The sequence below is a fragment of the Eleutherodactylus coqui genome, chromosome 1 (assembly GCF_035609145.1).
Source record: "Eleutherodactylus coqui strain aEleCoq1 chromosome 1, aEleCoq1.hap1, whole genome shotgun sequence".
Classification (NCBI taxonomy): Eukaryota; Metazoa; Chordata; class Amphibia; order Anura; family Eleutherodactylidae; genus Eleutherodactylus; species Eleutherodactylus coqui.
The window spans coordinates 325,498,495-325,514,472 of NC_089837.1; the positions used below are offsets into that span (position 1 = coordinate 325,498,495).

Consider the following 15,978-nt stretch of genomic DNA (forward strand, 5'->3'; position numbering starts at 1 on the left):
CATGTTTTCAGGATTTCCTCAGTGTTGCACAGGTGATGTTATTATTGTTGGTGCCTCAGACATTGGTGTTCTTACTATAGGAGATCCTGAAAACATGACCTGTTGGTGTCCGTGAGGACTGGATTTGAGAAATACTGATCTAGGGCATCAGAGTGATATAACTGAGGCCTCCCTGGAAACTCCAGTTTGTATTCTGATATAGCACATTGTGTTTTACTCCTCTTAAAGAAATAAGTGGCTCTGGTATTTTTATGTTGTTCTATGTGGAGGACAGACGTCATAACTTAAGCAGAAAAAATGTTAGTCATGCTATACTGATGCCATTAAAGAGCACCTGTCAGCTGTCCTGACATGTCTGCTTTAGTAAACAAACGTATTCCTATACAATTTCTCTATTATTTATCCTTGAAATTTATTAATAAATTGACAACTGGGTGTTGCGGTTGGGGGGGGGGGGGGGGGGTCCCTGCGTTGTGATATTGTCTAATCCGTGCTGACAGTGTATCTCATGATGGCACCCGAAACTCCATATAATAACCCCATAAATGTAAGTTTCAGAGATTTAAATGATTTTTTTTCATATTGTGGTCTTGTGTTCTAAAATAAGAAGGCCATATAAAGTCACTTCCCTGATTTGAATGAATGAATTATTCTGTCACAGTTCCTCATACCATTCATCGCAACAGGTATACAATAGGATGATGTAAATACGTGTGTGTTTGCCAGTATTCTTTTTTGTGTAAAGTCATATGGGGCACTTCTTGAACCTTCATTACACTTTCATGTACTATTTATAGGCCTACCCATGTATATATGTGTGTGTATATATATTTATTTTTATATATATATATATATATATATATATATATATATATATAATGTATCTATTGTTTCTTAATTACGTTTTTTTGTCTCTTTCACGCTAGAGCAATGTGTTCCGGGGTTTAGAGGGTCTCTGAGTATTTGGGCTTTTTTTTTCTTCCTACATTTCACTTTAAGAGAACTTGCGCCATTCTGCCACATGCATTTTATCTGACTGAGGCAACTATTAAATCTACAGAATCAAATTCAATTTACTGTCTGGCTTGAAAGTTTGAATTTGTAAATTTGACAGTTTGTTTGAAAGGGCATAGGTACAGAAAATAAAATTTTGTACCCCAACCTATGTTGAAAATTACCTGTCAGAAATAGTTAGAAGTCTTCTGTATTTTTCCTGAAGCGTGTCCCTTCAGCTGTCAGTTTAAAAAGGTTAACACTGTACAAAAGAGCAATCCACAAGAAAAAAAAACAGGCAAAAAGCTTTCCGGCGCAGCTTTTCGCTCAAAAGCCCATAAAACTCTGTTTGCAGATTTCAAACTTTTACAATCAGGGATTTGTGATGTTTGTCAAAACCTGTTACCATGCCAAAGTGCACTGTTAGCGTCGCTGCTAGTGGAAATGGGGCATCCTGGCGATTTAGAGCCAGTTTTTACCTGTCCGCTTTTCAAGTCTTGTCGGGGTACATTTGTTGCTCGTCCGTCAAAGAGCTGATTTCGTGTCACCGTAGTACTTTATGAACGCACGTGTAAATAAGCTGCAATGGTCAGGTGTGATATGCTGGGGTTATTATTATTATTATTAATATATACATAGTTCATAGAATTGATGCCCATTGGTTATCATAAATTGCTACAGTCCATCGAAAGTACCCTTCATGCTCCTCTTGCTTGTTTCATTTTGATTAAACTGAGAAATAAATGTTGCCTTTTTTGCAGTTCACACATTTCTCTGAAGTGTTTATTATATAGCTCTTTCATTTTATTGTTGCTACTAATTTTCTCAAGTCAATTAGTTTTTTCAGGATTCTATTATAAGTAGATTATGTTGAGTGTTGATATTTCTACCTTTGAAGTCTTCTATTATTCTAGCATTTATACCGCTATGAAGAGAAACTAATACTTCAATACATTTTATATCCTTTCCTATTATTTGCCTCTTTACATATCATTCAAATTGTATGCATTTAAATATCATAGTTATCTGCGGACTCTATAATTGATCTATTTATCCCCTTTCTAAATTACTTAAATTATACTAGTCTTAAATCCCATATAACATTTGTATACTGCTCCAAGTGTTTTGTAATTTTTGGGAGGAGATCCATATCCTTAAGTCATTACCTCTAACCTAATTGATATAAATAGATGGTTTATTTTTTGATTTTTCCTTCTACCTTTCCCTCTTTTACCTTCATTTGTTACAAAAAAGGCAAAGGAGACCTGGGATAAAAGCAGCAGGGACCTGGCTTTAGAGGCTTTAATATTAGCAATCAGAATAAAAAACAGCAACATTTTTATGAATTTTTTTTGTTCCATATTTGTCCAATAAAGCGCTAATCATGCCGCATTCTGTGTGTCGACAATTTATAGATTTTTGCTGAATAGAAAGAAATATCAGTTTTTGTATGTGACAAGTTCATTTCGATATGCGACATCCTAAGAGACTAAAGCAGAGTGTCAACATGTAAGACTGAATGGTAAAAAAAAAATTTGCCTCAGATCTTCTGAGTGCTAATAGAAGTACATTACCGTGATGTTAAGTCTGCTTAGCTATTCCAAATAATATGAGTAACAGCCATAGAATTTTATTAATATTACATTCCTTGCAGCCAGGAAACATGCCAATATATACAAGCAGCCCATTTGGGATTTTTTTGTGAAGTTTCTTCTGGTCACTTAACCCCTTAAGAATGTTAGGTGTATGTTAGGTAATGCAAAGTACTAATTATACTACAAGAGCAGTGAATGTGCAGAAACTGTGTATTTGTAAAGCTTACAGGCAGTGAAACAATGAGGTCTTTGACTTATGCCATTTTCATACTCTGCCTGATCTGTTACTATGATTTCTCTGTTGTTTTTTTCATTTATTGTAGGTAGAACTGAAAAGGAAGTATAATGATCAGCACTCAAAAACTAGAGGACTTCTGCCTGGGAGCCAGTGGTATGAGATACAAGCTTACCGAGCCCTTAATCAAGCCTTGGGGAGGTAAGTTCTTTGACTTCGACTTTCTATGCTAATGATAGTTATGTTATCGATACGCTTACTTGTTTGCAAGTAGCCATGTCTAGAAATCCCGTTGTCACCTATATTGTATTCAGAGCTATAGCTGCCCACCAGTGTATCCACAAGGGCTATGGAGTGAACCGTCATAAATCCTTACCAAAAAAAAAGCGTTACTTTGTAAATACTAGTTGAAGTGTAGAGAAGTGATTGTGAAAACATACACACGTTACCTCAGCTGTATGTGGTTTGTAGAAATTATAACGTATCATCAAAATAAGTGTAAGCATAACGTGTAGTGACTGCATGTTGTCATAAGGTAGATGGCAGAGCATAAATTCCCCGCGAGCAGAGATCTCTTAAACAGTCATAGCTAATCAATTAATGATAGAAGACTAGAGTTTGTTGGTAAATATAACAACATTAAATAAGGACCTAAGTTATTACATTTCAACGTTTGTAAGAAAATAAATGTTCATGATATTTTGATGCTGCTGAGAATTTTAATAGTTACATTTTGCAACTTATTCCCCCAAATTTCCCTGTAAAGATTTAGTTATGAATTGACATTTGAGCACTCTTCTTTCCTTGTAACCACTCAGCTCAGTGTCATGTAAGCCAATTACAAAAGATTGCGCTACTTTTCATATGTGAGAAAAGTAACAACATACGATGTTTTATGTTCTTCCAAGCTAAAATTTGTGGTGGTTATTGTACATTTCGTCATTTATCAGTCTCATGGATTACAAAGGGAGATATCGGCTAGCTGTAAGCCTCTATTATCTTACTGTAAGTAGTAAATACATAGATATATGTGTTCCCAGTTAACTGACGATTCTATAATTTGTGTATAATACTGGATGCCTGTAAAATCCTGATGAATAGTAAGGAAAATCTGATGGCTGCTGGTAAAAGCCCCGACACCTGCCAGTGTGTGCAGAGATGATATCCAGATTAACAAGCAGCGGTAAATAATTAATAATCAGTTTGTACATTTATTTATATAGCTAAGCCTACAAAACTGCTTAAGTTCAATATAAATCACTTCTGTTCAGTTACCATTGCAAATATTGATTAAATGTGTTGTGCTGAAGTATAACAAATAGCATATTGGATTTCTCATTGTGCGCCCGTCTGGCCTTGAAGAGCTCAGGTAACACAAACACAAAGCAAAGCTTTCTGAAGTCTACAAAATTAAAAAGAGGGAAAAAAAATAGCAGTTGGGCTTTATTCACCTTCCACTCGGTAGAACGTCGCTGAAAGGCCATGCACAGGAAAAGAAAGTCACTAAAGACAAGTGACCTTTTACTTGAAGAGATCCTTCACCAAAATATGATATATGCTGACAGTGACAGAAAGTGGTCACATTTTGGAAGGAACATGTCTACAAAGATTTATGACGATAGAAGCAGAAAAGGCTCGAATCTGGCACTTTCCTGAAAATCTGGAAATGTTCTGCCATGCAGAAACAGCACGGCAAAGTAAAGTTTAGTTTTCTGTAAAGCAGAAAGTTAGAGTGCAGCAAAGGCAAGAGCGTTAGAACAGGAAAACCTCAGTAATAACTGATCATTCGGAAATAGTCCTAACCCAGCAAAGGACGGCATGATAAAGCGAAGCTTCTCAAAAACAAGAATATTAACTCGGCCAAAAATGATTAGACTACTGATTGTAAAAGACAGTAAAAAGGGTGTACAGGGGTAGAAAAATTTCACTTTCTGTGACATCTTGGACCATTGAACAGCTATTGTCATCAACTCAACAAAGGCCATTGTAAAGCTATTGAAATAACAAACTGCGGCTTACAGCTTTTTTGTAACTCATTAAGCTTTTCTGCATCCATTTGTATATTGTTATATTTTATTCTAGGCTGTTTGACCTTGTCTCTATTCTCTATGAAGTAATTGTATTATTTTTTTCCAATAACTGTGCAGTAAGCCAGAAAATCTGATAATACAGCACCCATCAGGCATTCTATATTGCTTTGCCCCTTGGAGCTTGGATTTGAATATTTATTACACATCTTATATGGTGTGTGTATATCTATCTATCTATCTATCTATCTATCTATCTATCATTGAAGTACTGTATTGGAATGTGATACAGCAACAGATTTCAATAGGACATGGAAGTAATACTAGCAATACATGATTTTTCTCGTTGACTGGGAGCACTTGCTATCTGGTTATCCAATCCTGCACTGTATATAGGGGCTTACAGGATAAGCATATACATTCAGGTATCTGCTTATATGTACCAGTTTAGGGTTTTATTTGATTTAGAAGTTTAACACATACATGCAGAACACCTATATATCTAACAGCCATGTGTGTTTAACAAGTATACTACCAGACAATGACTATTCTCTGTTTTTCTAAATAGTTTCAGTCCCATTTACATCAGGTCTATTTGTAAAGCCTTGGCTTGGTTCCTGCTCATCTGTATACACGTATATTTAGTGTGATATCGTCTATTTTCTATACTTACCTGTTAATTGTCAGAAGCATTCACGTGCTGTTATTTCTTTCAGGTGTATCCGGCATAAGAATGATTGGGGCGCACTTATTTTAGTTGATGACCGTTTCAGGAACAACCCAAAGTATATAACCGGTAACTAAACAATGTCTGCGTACCTTAGCTTGTGAGACAACATACATCTGCCAAGTGATAGCTAAGACATGATAACACAGTTGAAAGTTTATCCCATATGATGTGAGAAGTGACACTTAATTCTGTTCTGGTTCCAAGAGAGGAAATAATCTCACCCTCCTCTATCAAGAAATATGAAAATGTCTACTAAATGCTATTAGCCAATGACGTTTTGGATGCTCTGAAGCAGTTACAAATAACAATTTACTTTGACATGTGAACTAGTGGCGGGCTCCTGGTGCCGTGTGGTGGGGCATCTTAAAGTTATTGCAAAGAAAAGTCAAAAAACTTTCTTGGTCCGGTTAACAGTACCATAGTACGGTAATACTGAATGTAGTCAGACATTACATTCTTGTAAATTGGAGGCATGGAATATTGAAAGTTTCTATGTCCTAAACCTTCTGAACATTAGATACAGATCATGCAGAGCAACAAGTATATTTTTAAACCGGCTGTTTTGCCTTTATACAAGAGTTTCGAGCTGATGAAGTGCAGGCGCTGCTATTTAATATTTCTCTTCATGTTTATGTCTTAATAAACACATTGACCTAATTGACTCTGCAGCCAGTAATGACTGCAGGGAGACCACTATTGTGTTGAACATGTCTCGTGCAGTAATTGATTTTGTTTTTAAAGTTTCTCAGCTAAACACTTTAGAAGTCTAATTTATTAAGGCAGCACTGCTGTGCAAATCCCTAAATCCTCAGCCAGTGCAGCCAAAAATTGTTGCAAGTGGACCAGTAATGAAATGGAAACAATAATAAAAGACCTAAAAATGGAGTTCTTCTACTTCCCATGTGCTTCCAGCAGGGGGAGCTCAGATTCCATTCTACTTTTCAAAATCTATGTGCCAACCGTGCTTGTAAACTGTTTGGTAGCGTTTGTCATGCGAGGACATCCAATTTCTGCTAATGAAAAGCTGAAAATCAACCTTATGACTAGTATGTATAGTTTGCTTTTTTATGGTAGCCTAACATCGAGACTGCTGAAAAAGACAACAGTGAATATATTTAAATACACTAGAAGCATTCAACACTTTAATGTTAAGTAGGCCGAGTACTGCACCATAGTCACAGAAACATATTCATATAATGTTGTTTTTAATGTAAAACTAAATTCCGGAATGCTGTAACATCATAGTAATACAAATACTTATAAACAAACATGCAAAATGGGTAGCAAGACGCACCCACTCCTCTTAATACTATGAAGGGCCATTTCACTCTAGCATTTTTGCTTTCTGTAGTGGGAGCCGCAAATTGGAAAGGGAAAGTTTGTTTTCCTGCCCATAGAAATGCATTTCTCAATTTTCCTGCAATTTTTTTTTTTTTAACACTGGAACAAAAGCGCAGGCTGCTGTGTTTTTGTTCCCAGTTCAAAAAAAGGTTCAAAAACGGATCAGTTTCTTTTACATTACAGTCAAAGGGAGACTGGAAAAAAGGAAAAGCAGTCCGCTTTCATTTGTTTTTCATTTCCGTTTTTGTATCGCGTTTCATTTCCAAGCATGCGCAGAGGGCAGGAGACAATGGGAGGGAAAGATAAAGGAGCCAAGCAGTAAAACAAAATGCTGAATAACGGAAGTGAAAAGGAAATGAACGGAAAGCATGCTTTCATTTATTTTATTTTTTTAAGGATCCGTTTGATGGAGCCACAAAAAAAAAAAAACATGTTAAGAATACTTTACATTTATTTTCGTTTCACTTCCACTTTGTATAGATCAGTTTTTTGTAAAACAAGATCAGCCGGATACTTATTTGACAGTGCAATAAAAAAAATCAGTGAAATAATAGAAGACCTTCAGACAGACAGTAAACAGGGACTTGTGAGGAAAGAGTCCAGTAACATGAATATACAACACTCACACAACATACATGTCTGGGGTTCTCCGGACATGTAAAAATAAAGCTAATAGAAATGAGCACATAAGATGCAATATGTCTCCTTCAGTAAGTACATGGCAGCTATCAGGACTAGTGTTTGCTTATATGCTGCGTTCTCTTGTTCACCTCTCACAATTGCCTGAGGGTATCTTTAGCATCATAACAAGGCTCAGAATTTTTAACTTCCGTTATAGTGAAGTGCTGTGAAGCAAGAATTTAACATTGTAATATCTCACAATGAATGGATGGGAATTTCATTTTTTCCTAAATGTATTTGCATAGTAATTTAGTATTTAATCCCTTAAGGACCACTCATACACCATAAATAAAATGGTGGTATTTCTTTTTTCCCCCTCAATCTTTCCTAATAAAAAATTAATAAAAGTTTCCAAACAAAGGAGGAGAAGAAGTATTACAGATAAGTGCTATATAAATCAAACATATGTGAGTGTGCGAGCTGAGTGAGCGTGCATGCTGTATTCTAAGTGTACTGAGTCTTAGGTTTGTGACTTGGGATTAGTATCTTTGGATTCAGGGACTTTTGCCCCATTTACACGGGACGACTGTCAGCTAAACGATCTGCACAAGCCGGTCACGTCACCGCTGTTTCGTGCTTGTGCAGAACATTTAGACAGGCAGATCATTGCTGAAAATCGCTCACTACCCACTCAGTGCTTCACATCCTATGTGAAACACTGAGCAGGGAACATTTAGACATTCTACTGCAGTAGCATGGGTAATTTGAGCGCAGGGCAGATTAGACAGATCCTGGTAGTGGGATACTCCATTATTAGGGGATCGGCGGGGCAATCTACCACAAAGACCGGCATCAACGAACAGTGTGTTGTCTTCCTGGCATTCCAGTTTGACACATCATGGATCAGATTTGCAGGTAACTGGGAGGGCCTGTGAGTATCCAGCGGTCAAGGCACACATTGGCACAAATGACTAAATTAGGGCACGGACATGCAAAGTAGTGGTTTCTGAAATACCTGTACTACATGCTACACAAGAAAGGCAACAGGAAATTAGGTAGGTAAACAAGTGGCTGTAGTTATTTTTAGAAAGGAGGGGTTTGAGTTACTGGAGAACTGGGCCGACTGCTGTTGACTACAGGTTCCACCGTACAAATGGGCTGCACTTCGATGGAGGGGTGCAGCTGTGCTGGGGGAGAAGATGGCTAGAAGATTGGAAGAGTGTTTGTTTAAACTAGGGACTTGGGAGAGGGCAACCAGAGAGATAGAGGGGAAGATAGTGTAGACAGTGACCTAGGATTAAGTAATGAGACTGGGTGTGGAGCAGCGGGAGGGGTTAGTACAATTAGAACTGGCAGAATAGTTAATAGGGATATACTTAAAATAAAAAATAACCAAAACCTTCTTAACTGTATAGTGACTAATGATAGAAGTCTGACCAATAAAGTAGATGAACAGGAAGTAATAATGTCTGAGGAAAACTACGACATAGTGGGAATAGCTGAAACTTGGTTGGATGAAAGCTGTGACTGTGTGGTGAACTTACAGGGTTACAATCTGCTCAGAAGGGATCATAAAAAAAACTGAAACTGGGAGGGGTTTGTCTTTATGTAAAATCCTGTTTAAAACCCACACTACACAAAGATATATGAAATGGGGATGAACAAGTGGAGTCTCCATGGGTAGAACTACATGGAGGCAAAAACAATTTTAAAAATCCTCATAGAGGTTTTCTATAAGCCACCAAATATAACAAAAGCTACTGACAATCTATTACTGAAGCAAATAAATGAAGCAGTAAATCACAATGAGGTAATTATTATGGGGAACTTTAAATATCCAGATATAAATTGGGAAGCTAAATTTCTGTCAATAACTAATGATAATTAACTTACTCAACTAGAGACACTGCCATTTTGGACCCATTTTGGACTTAATACCAACCAATAAATCTGACAGAAAAGAAGGGGTGCTGATTGGAGGGCACCTGGGAAATAGTAACCACAATATAATACATTTCTACTTGTCTGTCTTCAAAAGGCAGATTTATTGGGGAGCTACAAAAATACTAAACTTTAGGAAGTTAGATCAGCTCAGAGATACCCTTAGTATTAATGTTTGGGATAATGTCCCCTAAAATAAGGATACAGACAATAAATATGGAATGTTTAAAATAATCTTAAATACTCACTGTGAGTGGTTCATACCTTACAGGAATAAAAGGGTTAAGAGTGGTAGAAAACCAACATGGCTCAATAAATATGTAAAGGGAGCAATAAACAGAAAAAACGAAAGTGTTTAAACTACTAAAACAAAAAGGCAGCTAAGAATCACTAAAAACCTATAAGAAAAACAATAAATTATGTAAAAAGTAGATAAAAGCAGCAAAGATGAAGACCGAGAGACTTATTGCTAAAGAGAGTAAAACTAACCCTAAAGTGTTCTTCAATTATATAAATAGTAAAAAGATTAATACTTAAAAGAATTGACCCTTTATTAAATAATGTAGGATAGATTGTAGAGGGTGGTGAGGAGAAAGCAAATCTATTAAATAGTTTTTTCTACAGTGCATTCACAGAGTAAAATGAAATGCAGAGTGATAACATAAACTCTCCTCTAAATATAACCAGTGTAACCTAGGAAATAGAGCAGAGTCAACTTGAAAATAATAAAATCGACAAAGTATCACATCCCGTTGGCATAGTAGATAGACCGTTGTTTCTTATATTTAAGTACGCCGTAGTGACGGAGTCTGCTCCACTGGTTTGGTGCATAGCCAATGTGGTGCCAATATTTAAAAAAGGGTGAAGAAGTGAACCTGGAAACTACAGGCTGGTAAGTCTTACTTCTATTGTGGGTAAAATGTTTGAAGACTTTCTAAAAGATGCTATTGTGGTAGCTGTATAACTCTGTATCAGCATGGGTGTGTGAGAGATCGCTCGTGTCAAATCAACCTGATCAGCTTCTATGAGGAGGTAAGTTCTAGAATGGACCGGGGAGAATCATTGTATCTTGTGTATCTGGACTTTTCCAAAGCATTTGATACTGTGACGCATAAAAGGTTGGTATATAAATTGAGAATGCTTGGTCTGGGCGAGAATGTGTGTAAGTGGGTAAGTAACTCGTCAGTGATAGAAAGCAAAGGGTGGTTATTAATGGTACATACTCTGATTGGGTCACTGTTACTAGTGGGGTACCACTGGTGTCGGTACTGGGCCCTATTCTTTTTAATACATTTATTAATGACCTGGTAGAAGGATTGGAGAGTAAACTAGCAATATTTTGCGGATGATACAAAACAATGTAAAGAAATTAACACGAGAGGCCGGCATGCGGTTACAACTGCATCTGGATAAGTTGGAGGCTTGGGCAGAAAAGTGGCAAATTACGTTTAACACTGACAAATGTAAGGTTATGCACATGGGCAGAGGAAATGCATGTCACCATTACACACTAAAGGCCATGTTGACGGGACAAGTGTCAGGCAAACGATACCCGACACTCATCCCCGCATATGCTAGCTCCCGTGCTGCTTTACGGAAACTAGTATCGCTAGCTCACAGTGGGGCAGCTGGAGGAGATTTCACTCCTTGCTCTCCCCCGACCCTCTCCCTTCACTTAATATAGCGGCCGTTCCGTACTAAACGGCTGCTATTTGCATTGAACACTTATTGTTTAGCTCATTGTCCATCGTCAATGCAGCATAAACGATGGACGATGAGCTGAACGCTGGTCGTTCAGTGCAAAAAGCAGCCATTCAGTATTGAACGGACGCTGTCTTAAGTCAATAGGGGAGGGGCGGGTGAGAGCAAGGTGTGAAATCTCCTGCTGTCCGCTTTGTGAGCGAGACAGCGATACTAGCTCCTGTGCAACAGCACGGGACCGAGTGTATGCGAGGACGTGTGTCAGGCATTGTTTGCCCAACAATCGTCCCATCTAAATGAGCCTTAAATGTAAAACCACTGGGAAGCACTGACATGGTAAAGGACTTGGGGCTTTTAGTTAACTGTCACTGAAGCAACCAGTGTCAGGCAGCTCCTACTTAGTCACTGGTTAGACCACACACGGAATATTGTGTACAGTTTTGGGCACCAGTACTCAAGAAGGATATAGCAGAGCTTAAGCGGGTACAAAGGCGGGCAGCTAAAGTAATAAATGGAATGGGTGGACTAAAGAGCAGTGAAACTATGGAACTCTCTGCCTGAGGATGTGGTGATGGTGAATAAGAGTTCAAGAGGGGCCTGGACGTCTTTCTTGAGCTTTATAATATGACAAAGTTATAGTCACTAATTAATTCAGAAGGAATGTTGATCCAGGGATTATTCTGATTGCCAGATTGGAATCAGGAAGGAATTTTTTGGCCTTTAATGGGGAAAATTGGATTCTACGTCATTGCTTCTTTTTTTTTTTTTTTTACTTCCTCTGGAACAACATTGGGGGTGATAAACTGAACTGGATGAACATATGTCTCTTTTCGGCCTAACATAGTATGTTATACAATACCTCAAATAACCTAAAATGATGTAATTTTTCCAGCAAAAAAATAATAAGGCCTCATATGGCTATGTCGACAGAAAAGTTAAAAAGTTAAGCCTTTAGGAATGTGACGATAAAAAAAATTGAAAACTTAGTCATTAAGGTGCAAACAGACTTCATTACTAAGGGGTTAATAAAGTTGACCAAATCCAATTGTTTCCCCAACTGAGGTTTTATCATGTAAGACTGGGTTGCAATCTACTACCAAAGGAAACTACTATCTTCTATCATCTATTCAGCTACATGAATGTTCTTCCACTCCCATTAGGTGTGGGCGTATTTTCAAGAAGGTTGGTTCTGTTGGGAATGAACAGATGTTAGAAAATATGCCTATGAACAAATGATGCCTTCTCAATTACCCCTGACCAGTGAGAGATTTACATAGAGCTAATGCACATAATTAGCATTAAGGTCTGCTTTTAATTCCTGCAGTGAGCTGAAAGACAACTTCTATGACTATAATGATTGCATGTATCCAGTAATATTGATGTAACAAGAGATTCTTGAATAGTATTGGAACTCAATAAAACCTTTCTGTATCGTCTGCTTTGCAGGACTGTCAAAATGGGTACGGCAACTGGTCCAGCATCATTCGACTTTTCACAGTGCTGTGGAGTCTTTGGTAGAGTTTTCTAAAAATCAGCAGCAGCATGTCCAGGTATCAGGTGCGGTCAGTGATGAGCCGTGTCCTCAGAAGCCTTCTTCCTCCAATATGGATAGCTTTAATTCTTCATTGCTGGAAATCTCTGTGCACCCTTCTGACAGTATTCTACAACGTACAGAAGACATCATTTCTACACCAGTCCGTGCACCCCAACCTTCTGTAATCACAATTAACTCCAGTTCGGATGAATCAGGATTGGATGAAGATAAAAAAGGCAAAAACAAAGGTTGGTATAAAGCAATCATAAATTTGCAATACAGCAGGGCCGCCGTCATGGCTCTATGGAGATGAGGATTGTGAGGTCTTCATCAAGCGTAGAGTGAGGAGAGTGGAATGAAACCAAATCGTTCTTTGCTTGTGGATTAGGTGAGGTAGTAATTGAATAAGTAACCATAACTGTATTACATTCATAAGTTCATCTATTAGCCAGACAGAAACAGTGCTATAAGGATTTAACATTGCTTAATAGCGTCCAGCTCCAGGAAATGTGTGATCTCTCACAACTTATATAGACAGTAACCGCTTGTATTAGAGAATACAAGTTTAGGGAGCTATTTCATAGCTTTCATTTCAGCCACATTCAACAATGTAAAAGCAATTTTCATCAAAGGTAACGCTCCTGTCCTCCCCACCGGTTTTGTTTACTGTGGGTACAGTGGGTGACGTTCAATATATGCACGTGACTACGCAGCGTAAATATATGGGATATTATCCCTACATCCAAAGTAAACACAGCCTGGCTGGAAGGACAGGTAGGTTCATGTGGCTTAAGCTGTCCTTTTTAACCATTTCCTTAAATCAGTGTCTTCTGGTTCCTATAGAAGCGCATCTTTAATGCGCGCGGACAGCGCTTGTCTGAACAAGCCCTTATTGTAGCAAAGACTGCAGTATTGTCTTGTGGTTCCACCAACGTATTCATCATTTTCACCTGAAAAACCCATATACCTGAAGAGACCAAATGTTGGCTGTTAGGCAGCACATCTCTTTATTCCTCGTTGTATATGCATGAACATACTTTTGCATATTGCTTGTTATGATCCGTAATCTTCTTCTTTTATCTTTTATTAGGTGAATTTGATGCTTTTAGAGCAAAGAGACCTACAAATTCTTGGAGAGCAGAAACATATCCAACTAAAAAGCAAGTGACAGAGAAATCTGGGAAGCGAAAACTGAGCCTTTCAAGACAGAAGTCGTCTTTCTATTCTTACTTTATCAGCAGTCCACTCACCTCCACTCCTCTTCCCTCCTCTTCAAGGAGAGGCTCCTACCAAAACACTGATCTAGAGATTCCGGTTGAGTGTGAAGTACTTGAGGCAGCCCCATCTAGCATACTGACGTTGGCCAAACCTGCTTCTAGTAGTATTGGAGAATGTGATGAGAATGTGTGTAATGTCATTCCACTATTCCGTGACAACACAAATGATGTTAGTACTGTGTTAGGAGAGTCTGAAAGCTCTGTTACAGAGATGACTGACGATGAGGATGTCACCATCCATTTTACTCCTGAACTTTTTGACAATGACATTCAGATGTGACGAGACAAGACAGCTTTAGGCTTCTTCCTTTATCTGACGATGGCTGCATCACAGAGAACAATATTGATGTCAAAGAGAGGGGCAGAAAATGATTTCAACACTTGTAACGTATCACAATAGTAAACGGAGTGGTTATGTTAGCAAGTGAATATTGTTCTGTTGCTGCACAAAGTGGTCATAAGATGTTCACTAATATACAGGGAAAGAAGACAAGAAAGAACAGGCTTTCTAGGTCAGAGAATAAAACCTCAGATTTGCAGTGTATGCTTAAAGCCATACCTTATAATAGTGCATTACTTTGTGCTATAAAAAGGATTAGGACTGTAAACTTACATAGCAGCATGTATATGCCATTTGGCGGTGATTCCTGATTACAGCCATAATTAAAGTGTCCCACAATTAGAAAAGATTATAGGTTTGGTTATGGCAACTTTTACACATCTTTTTACATGAAATGATCAGAATAAATCACAGAAAACTATATTTTTCAGAACTCGGCCTCCATCTTCTATTCCATACCATAGAAATTACAGCAGCTTATGAATGTCCCTGATAGAAGACTGATACCAAGTGGTTCAAGCATTGTCTTTATAGCTCAGGGAAATTATTTAGGTAAGGGTACTGCTTTATTATGATGTCAATAATATGGTTAAACTATCCATTTTGACAGAATTAGCATTTAGGGAGGCAGCAGTAATCTTACCAGTAGTAATGAGGAAGTTATGTATAACCAGCAGGCAATGACGGTAAACAATTTCCATACACATACTGTATCTACAACCAATTAGAAATGCTACCTGCTTCCTTTACACTATGGGGCTGAGTGCACATGTTGGTAACCAGTGGCAGTATGGGTGCTTTCCAAGGAGCGCTAAATAAAAGGAAAAAAAAGTGGACTCGTTTTTTTTAGCTATTTTGACAGAAATATTAAGTTTGTGTTAGCCTTCAGATAACCTTGATGCATTCTGGGAGTTTGTTGCTGATTTACCTCTTTAGGTTGCTGTAAATTTGTGCAATCTTATGGGAGTAAAGTGGCAGTGTGATAAAGCTTAGTTTTTATGATGTACAGCATGAAGAGAAAGTTTCAAAATATCCATCAAGAATTATAGACTGCTTTATTTTACCTCAATATGAATGCATTTTTCTTTCATTTTTCATTCTTTATTTTACATTTAAAATCAATAACCATGTATGAAATTTTTGTCCTTTATTTTTATGTAAGACTTTTCATTAAAAACTCACTAAATATACTGGTACTTTCTTTTATTGTAGCAGAACAAAATAACAGAATACTGTTATGGTAAGGATGATTTGTTGTCAATATAATATTCTACCTTGAATAAGCTTTAAAAGTGATATGTTTACCTGGGGAAATTTTAGAATCCTGCTGAGATATGCGTTTCTACCGTTAAAGGTAATCTGTCAGCCAGAACATGCTGTCCAAACTGCAGGCATGATGGTATAGAGCAGGAGGAGCTGAGCAGAGGGGTTGGACCAGATCTGCCATTCTATGATTCTATTGATGGTTTGTTGATGGCATCCTGAGCCCGGTTGCCTTATGTGCGTGACCTCAGAATGGCCCTGGTGGCGGGCAATTCCTCGATATGACCATCCAGCTTCACACATTCCAGTAACGCGCTTCCTCTCAAACTCTGTTAACTAGGTGAAATCTCTTTGATTGCATCGTAGAGAAGTCTAGTGGA

At 37.8% G+C, this 15,978-nt stretch overlaps 1 protein-coding gene across 1 annotated transcript in view; it reads left to right on the forward strand.

The window, feature by feature from the left end:
• Window positions 1-15,754, forward strand: part of BRIP1 (BRCA1 interacting helicase 1) — a 228,452-nt gene extending 212,698 nt beyond the window's left edge. Inside the window, 7 exon segments of the mRNA XM_066575099.1 lie at window positions 2,912-3,024; window positions 5,567-5,646; window positions 12,631-12,966; window positions 13,809-14,264; window positions 14,267-14,357; window positions 14,359-14,384; window positions 14,387-15,754. Of these exon segments, the coding sequence (XP_066431196.1) occupies window positions 2,912-3,024; window positions 5,567-5,646; window positions 12,631-12,966; window positions 13,809-14,264; window positions 14,267-14,357; window positions 14,359-14,384; window positions 14,387-14,646 (1,362 nt within the window). The 3' untranslated portion in view covers window positions 14,647-15,754.
• The last annotated feature ends 224 nt before the right edge of the window (window positions 15,755-15,978 follow it).